This window comes from Microtus ochrogaster, unplaced genomic scaffold (assembly GCF_000317375.1).
Source record: "Microtus ochrogaster isolate Prairie Vole_2 unplaced genomic scaffold, MicOch1.0 UNK3, whole genome shotgun sequence".
In the NCBI taxonomy this organism is placed as follows: Eukaryota; Metazoa; Chordata; class Mammalia; order Rodentia; family Cricetidae; genus Microtus; species Microtus ochrogaster.
In genome coordinates, this window is record NW_004949101.1 from 2798044 (window position 1) to 2806203 (window position 8160).

The 8160-nt window shown below is 45.4% G+C and overlaps 1 protein-coding gene across 1 annotated transcript in view; it reads right to left on the reverse strand.

Moving 5' to 3' along the window:
* Positions 1-8160, reverse strand: part of Cfap61 (cilia and flagella associated protein 61) — a 265147-nt gene that overhangs the window by 229891 nt on the left and 27096 nt on the right. Inside the window, exon 7 of the mRNA XM_026788484.1 lies at positions 1333-1465. Coding sequence (XP_026644285.1) covers positions 1333-1465 — 133 coding nt within the window. The remainder of the gene's footprint in view (positions 1-1332; positions 1466-8160) is intronic.

The following is an 8160-nucleotide window of genomic DNA, read 5'->3' on the forward strand; positions in this document are numbered from 1 at the left end:
ATACACTCCCTGTGGCCCTGTTCTGACATCATACACTCCCTGTGGCCCTGTTCTGACATCATACACTCCCTGTGGCCTCTGTAGTAATAGGAGCGCGCGGGGCTGCGTCCCCGGCACCCCGGCTGCCTGGCTAGCTTATGCCCCAAAATAACAACACACAAACTGTATTCATTTAAACACTGCTTGACCCATTAGTTTCAGTTTCTTATTGGCTAGCTCTTACATATTGATCTAACCCATTTCTATTCATCTGTGTAGCCCACGAGCTGGCTTACCAGGAATGATCTTAACCTGCGTCTGCCTGGGGTGGGAGAATCATGGCGACTCACTGATTCAGCTTCTTTCTCCCAGCATTCTGTTCTGTTTTCTCCGCCTACCTAAGGGTTGGCCTATCAAATGGGTCTAGGCACTTTCTTTATTAATAAGAAATCACTCCCACATCATCTGTCCTACTTTAGTCTCTGTTGCTGGGATAGAACACAGACCAAAAGCAACTGGGGGAGGAAAGGGAAGAAATGATTGACAGGTTTACAGCCCAGCATGGAGGGAAGCTGAGGCAGGAGCTGAAGCAGAGACCACGGAGGGATGGTGCTTACTGCCGTATCGTCCTCACCTTGATAACTAGAGAACCAAGGACCACCTGCAAGTTATTAAGGTCTGAGAACAAATGCAAGTTATCATATTTCTCTCTCATGCTGTCGTTCAGAGTCTTAACACTATCAATAAAATGCTGATAGGCTATTAATCAACTCTGGCAGAGTGCTACCACTGCGCTACTGCAAGATCAAAGATGTTAAATTCTCTGTGGTCTTTTTCTAAAGATACTTTTCATTGTGCAAAAACGTCTGTCACAGTCATTCTGGCATAAATATGCTGCTGTTTATACAATGTAGGTATCTGAAACTTACGTTTTACAAACTCAAGGAATTCTCATGAGTTCCAGAGAGCCAAATCAAAGGATTCACTTTAAACAGGTCAGATATACCCCTCTCTTATTTCCCTGACACCCTCCTCCTCAATTACCAGGACCTAAAGAAAAATTTTTTCTTCCTAAACTTAACCTTGTCCTCTGCTCTGCCAATACCTTGCCAGATCCAAGAGACACTGGACAGTTCCACACCACAAATCCCGGCCAGGAGTGTGGCAACCAGCTGGCCCAGGACGTGACCAGCACCCAGCTTTCTCGGGTCCCCCAAGCTGGCCTGGCATCACCTAGAAGGGTATGCAGGAGGGAAGGGCACGTCAACTCCAGGGATGTTCAGCAAGCCAGCAGCAGCATGGCTCCTTCCTCTCGTTCCTTTCACTATGTCCCCAGGAGGGTCAGTCACCAACCTCGCACACCACAGCATGATTCTCTTCGTCTTGGGCCTCTATTAGTTCAGCCAGGAAGTATTCGCCATAAATTTCTCTCAGCGTGCTGTCATAGTGCATAAATATTGGCATGAGATCGTCATGGTCTTCTACCCTGTGTAACAGAGAGCCTCCGGTTTAGTGTTCGCTCCAGCCATTTCTTTCCCCCACCCCACAGAACACCTACTGTGCTCTCCCCCTGTGGGAAGCGCCAGAGATACAGCAACACTTGTGAAAGAGATTGATGCCGTCACAACCAGAACTGTAAGACACTTCCATAACTTCAAATATTTCAGATGACACTACAGCTCTCCAGATGAAGAGTGGCAATGATGAGAAGAACAGGGAGGTGGGTCATGCCAGCAGAGGGGTCCGTGTTGCTGGAGAATGGGAGGGAAGGCAGCATCCGGCAGGAACCCAAGGACACTGGAGGACAGCACTTCCCAAATGTGTTCTAAGGATCACCACTTCTATGGCATTATCCCACAATCCCTTTCCTTTTTTAAATTTTTAAAATCACGTGTGCGTGCGTGCGTGTGTGTGTGTGTGTGTGTGTGTGTGTGTGTATGTGCACATGCGTGTCTACCTTGAACTGCAGAACCATTGCTGTCACTATTTACCCTTATATGTTTCTTTTCTGAGACATCTCTGCACTTTTCCATGGAGGGAAAAGTGCTATGAAGGTAACCACGCCCTGCTCACCATTCTGGGGACATTCACCTTGACTTCCATTCTCAGGACACTTTACAATGTCCTTGACACCTAGTTCAGGAAGTAGGAACTAGGCTTACTACCACATGGTGATGCTGGCTCTTGGACTCCATGTCTTTCTTCATTTCAGTATACTTTCGGGGACATTTCGTGTTGTATTTTACCTAAGATCCTCTAATCTTGTGTTCCTGTTACTAAAAAATATTCCAAATTGCCATGATTTTCCCCGTAGTATGTTTGATATAACTATCGACCTTTATTCTCTACCTTTTTTATTCATTGCTCTATCATCTCCACTGCCCCATTTTATCTTCTAGTATGTTCTCTTTGAGGCTGACACTAGCCCTGTCTACTTAGGAATCCATATGTGCATATGGCTCAATGTTTCCTCCATCTCTGCTGCTGTGCCTCTCAGAGCAATCCCAGGGGTCAGGCAGTGCCCTTTCCTCTGATCAGATGCTCTCAGGGTTTATGAGATGGCTTGCCCAAGCCCACAGAGCTGCAGCACAGCCTCGGGATGAGTTCAGGCCTGTCAACAAAAGTCCTGCCTTTGCCAGACCTAAAGTTCACGGTGCCCTTCAAAATGGCATTCTTTATGACACTCTTTGAAAGCCGGAAGTGGCATGCAAAAATAGTTGAGAGAAGTGTCCTTGGCTCAGTGACCGAGGTTCATCATCCAACCAGATGGGTCACAACTCCTCCCAACCCTGCTGTAACAACCCCCCAGTCTTTCATAGATGGCTTCCCCAAATTAGATGTTTTCAACTAAATGATCTCCATCCGGCTCCCAGGATGAAACTTTTGCCTCTACTGACATAGGCTCAACCACTGCTGGAATAAGTCAGGGCTAGAATCAGCCCAGAAGAGAACATACTAGAAGATGTGGCAGAGTAGATGATAGAGTAATGAACTAAAAAGCGTAGAGAGAATATAGGTCGAAAGTTATCTCAAACACACTACAAGGAAAAGCACGTGAATTTGGAGTATTTTTTTTTAAGTATCAGGAACACAGTATTAGAGGATCTTAGACAGGTAAAATACAAAACTAAATATTCTTAAAAGCATATTGAAAAGAAAGGAATGAGATCCAAGAGTCATTTAGTCATTTGTGATGTTTGTACATACGTATGTATGTATGCATGCGTACACACACACACACACACACACACACACACACACACACACATATATATATAAACAAAAAACTCCAAATACCTTAATGAAACTAATATATTTTTTTAAAAAAGACAGATCTCTATAAAATCTGGACTGGAGATATGGGTGGATCATTTTACCTAGAATGCACAAATCTGGGGATTATCCCCAGAAACATAATAAATAGTTAAAAAAAATCAGAGCTGGCTGACAAGGAGGCACACCACTTAGGTGACTGAGAGTGAAAGGTAAAGAATTTGGAGCCAGCCTGGGCTACAAAGCAATACTCTGTCTCAAAAGAAAACACCTCTTGGGTGTTGTGGTGAACACCTTTAATCTCAGTACTGAAAGAGGAAAAGGCAAGCTGATCTCTGTGAGTTCAAGGCCAGCCTGGTCTATGTAGTGAGTTCCATGCCAGTCAGGGATACACAGTGAGACCCTGACTCAAGAAAGCAAACCAAACCAAATCCCAACTCAGATCTCAGAGCTAAGAGAGCTAGCCAAATACCAAAGGGAAAGACATACATAATATCTAGATGTTCCTTGATCAACATGACTTCTGGGTACCATGAAGAACTGCAGGGCCATGGAGGAGAAAGCTCCATGCAAACAAAACAAAATAATGAGCAATGAGAAAAGAACGGTTTGGAGCCCTCTCCTGGAGGGTCACAGTCACATCGTAAAGGCTCAGAGAAGCATATGACAAAGAATGCTTAGCCTTCCTTACACATTTCTCTTTACTGGCCCACAGCACCCTTGGTTCCCTAAACTTCCCTCCTCTTCCTTGTGAGGAGGTACTCACAAGGGGAAAGGCAGCACTGGTCAGCCACCACACTGTGACCAAAGGTTACAGTGTTAACTGTCGACACTCTGAAAGGACGGAAGGCAGTGGTTCCCATCTAAGCAGCCAAAATCTTGAATTTTACTATCACCCTGGCTCTGATGTCACCACTGGCCATCTCATTCCCTCACGCCAGGGCATCAGAGGGATAGGCCCAAACGGGGAGCCAAAATCGAACACCAACTGCATGTTTAAAACACGAGTGCCCTTCAGATGCTGCCCTTGACACCTGCCCACGTATTTCCGTGTGTATCCGATCACTTGGAGAATTATCAGCCATCATCTGTGGCCGGGTGACCATAAATCCATCAAAGGCCTGTTGGGTGTTCTTTTGAAAAGACTAGAAGAGAAAAGACCACTTTGGTCTGGACCCTGTATCTGCCACCTGTGCCTATCAAAGATGCAGTGTTCTATCTCTGAACTACATCCACTATGCCACGTGATCAGGCACGTGTAAGTGTAAATCAGACTGTAATTATCACTCAGGTGGGAGGAACCAGTAAGAACTGGAGAACACCCACAATCAGCAGCCAGAGTTTTTGACTCCAGAAGGCTGGACCACTACCCTGACATCCCATTGGCTGCTCCATCCACCGTCAGTGTGGTCTCACAGCTCTGCTTCCCTCGGCTCCATCGGTCACTTGGAAATGTCTGAGAGCTCCTCGCTGTTTCCGGATGGATCCAAGGGCCCTCGCCTCCATCACATCCGCCTTATCCCAACCATGTGCGAGCTGACATATGCACTGTTCTTTAACGCTTCTTGCCTCTCTTCCTACTCAGTACTCCGATCCACTTGCCTATTCCTAATTCCTGTATCTTTGAAGACGACCTGTACCATCCACCCTCCATTAACACTCCCTTCCAGGCTCCTCTTCCAAAACACTCAACACTGGGATCGTCACTGGATATACAGTGTCTCGCTATAGCATCGATTATTTTAAGCAAGATGTGGCATCTTAATAACCAAGGAATAAGTGGGGGGGGCGCACAGAAGATCTAACACAGCTCAGAATTGTGGTGCAGGAGTGACAGGCAGTAAGGACTGGGTCCTTCCCAAGAACCCCCACTCACAGCTCTGTGAGAAAAGACTACTAATCCCAGGATGCCTCTGGAAATCTGAACCTACAGTACTCCACTGGCCACTCCGTAATCCTTCTCCTTAGCCTTCTGCCACTCCCTGCTGAGATACCTGCAAAGATATTTCACCTCCAAGGCTTAGTGCTCTCATTTACAAAGGGAGTGGAGGCATGAATCCTGGGACCACGCAATGGGGTAGCACACTGGAGTGTTAGCCTACTGCCCACACAGCAAGTGTTTGCCCTCTGTGAAAGGCCTCGCACCCTCAGCAACAAGAACCTAGAACTCTGCTTGTTTCCCACTTACCCTGCAAAAAAGCCACTGTCCACAGAGGCTTTCTTTTCCCCTGAAAGGATTCACCAAGAATCCCTGGTGACACTGTTCGGAGAAGTAATGTTCTAGGAGAAATAGCCTGTGATTTCATTTTTGAGAACATTTACCCAAAATTAAGGTTGTACCAACACAGGTCAACAAATATCAAACCTATTTTAACAAATATCAAAGCTATTTTACACGACGGAAAAATAACTTAATATTCTAATTATTTCTAAGTGCTATGGTGGTCTGAATAAGAATGGCCCCCTTACGCTCATGCATTTGCATGCTTAGTCACTAGGGAGTAGCACTATTTGAGAGGGATTAGGAGGCGTGGCCTTGTTGGAGTAGCGAATCACTGGGGGCAGGCTTGAAAGTTCCCGAAAGCTGACATCATGCTCAGCATTGCTCTCTCTCTGTCTGCGGACCAGGGTGCAGCTCTCAGCTAATTCTCAGGACCCGCTGCCATGCCAGCTGCCACACTCCTCACCAGGATAAAGAACTAAGCCTCTGAAACTACAAGCAAGCCCCCAATTAAATGCTTTCCTTTATAAGAGTCGCCACGGTCATGCTGTCTCTTCACAGCAATATAATAACACCTAAGATAAGTACATTGAAATGGCATTCATATAAGAAAGTCCAAACTCCCAGGACATATCCTGGATGCATGAACTGGCTTTGTGAAGCCCATTCCCTATGGGGATATCTTACTCAATCTTGATTGGGAGGAGAGGGGCATTTAGTTTTACCACAACTTGGTATGCCAGACTTTGTTGACTCTCCAAAGAAGGCCTTACCTCCTCTGAGGAGAAGATGGGGAGGGGAGAGTGGGGGAAAGAATGGGAGGGGGGAACTGGGGTTAGTATGTAAAATTTAAAAAGTTTTAAATAAAAGAGAATCCACCAGACAGTGATGGTGCACACCTTTAATCCCAGCACTCAGGAGGCAGAGGCAGGCGGATTTTTATGAGTTCGAGGCCAGCCTGCCTGGTTCCAGAACAAGTTCCAGGACAGCTAGGACTGTTACACAGAGAAACCCTGTCTGAAAAACCAAAAAAAAAAAAAAACAAAAAAAACCCTCTGTGTGTGCATGTGTATGCATAGGGGTCTATTTTTTGTGGCTGTTATTGAGTGGTGACAGGATGCATCAGACTAATCATCTATAGGTATGTATACACAGCTCATCTGTCCAAAAAATTTTTTAACAAAACCCAGACTCAATTTTTATTTATATGATTTTATTTTATTATTTTATATGACGAAATATGACTCTAGGCCTGGAATCTGAGCCCAGAGTCCAAACTAGAATGTGAAATTTGTACACAGTTCAAGGCTTGTCGGATGGCAATTGTCATGGAAACCCAGAACCAGTCAACGGACAGAGAACAACTGACCCCAGACTCCTGGGCCCCGAGTGGGGTGTCTGGTTACATCCCCCCCCACCCCCGCTCAAGGCTCGGGGATCCATGAGGGAGAGGGGGCAGAAACCCTGTAAAGGCCGAGGACGGCAGGTGACTGCAGGAGAACGAGGCAGATGTACTCATGGGCTCATGGAGACTGTGACAGCAGGCGTAAGACCTGCACAAATGCAGGCCAGACAAAGATCCCAGCACAAAGGAGGAGAAGCGGGCCTCAGGTCTCACCTCGAGCCGAGGAGCTGTCTACATTTAACTGCAGCTGGGCCATGGAAGTCAGTTTTCTCCAATAGAGTCACACTCAGGGAAGCCCCTACACCCAGGGTAGTCGGCTATCACAAACCAGACTACGGGTTTCTAAAAATAGAGACTATGAAGTTGAGGGACAAGAAGGACAATTTGGGAGTAGTTGTACGAGGGGATGAATATGATCAAAATAGATGATCAGACATTCTCAAAGAATAAGTGAAAATATTGGTTTTTTTTTTTTTTAAAAAATTGAGGCTAGCTATGGTGGAACATAACTTTAACCCAAACACAGAGTTGGGAAGCAGACAGGTCTCTGAGTCTGAAGCCAGCCTGGTCTACAGAGCGGGTTTCAGGTCAGCCAAGGCTACATAGTAAGACCCTGTCTCTGAAGTAAAACAACATAAAAATAGAAAAAACAGTTCGAGATGGCAATTTTTAACTACATTAATGTACATAGATTTGATCATTATATGCTGTATATTTATATACAAACTTAATAAAATTGTGGCCCGAAATTTTCGTGAGTATGTACGTGTGTGTGTGTGTCTGGGTGAGACTGGTATGTTGTAAATGTTTCATACAATAAAGAAACACATAGTCATAATTTAAAACTAAAAAAAATATTCAGGAATAAAGATCTAGAAAAGCCCTAAGCCATGAACCTCCCGCAGCCCATTAACAAAGTTGTCCAAAATCAGACCTTAATACCGATTCTCCTGAGAAAAAAACAAGAAGTAAACATTCAAGCCTTGGAGTTCTGAGCACTGTCCCTTAAGCCCTTCTCCAAAATGGATAGCGAGGAACTTGTTCAACACACTAAATGCATTCCTTGGGGTAATCGATAATTTAAGATCTTGCATCACCCTAAGCGCTAATGCTAACGGATGACATCAGCCTCCAAGTCTCAAATGGCATATGACAAAGCCAGCCTTGTGGCAAGAATGCCTCTGGCTAAGGAGAACCATCCATGCAGTAAAATGTCTCTAAGAGCACTCTCCTCTCTCTCTCTCTCTCTCTCTCTCTCTCTCTCTCTCTCTCTCTCTCTCTC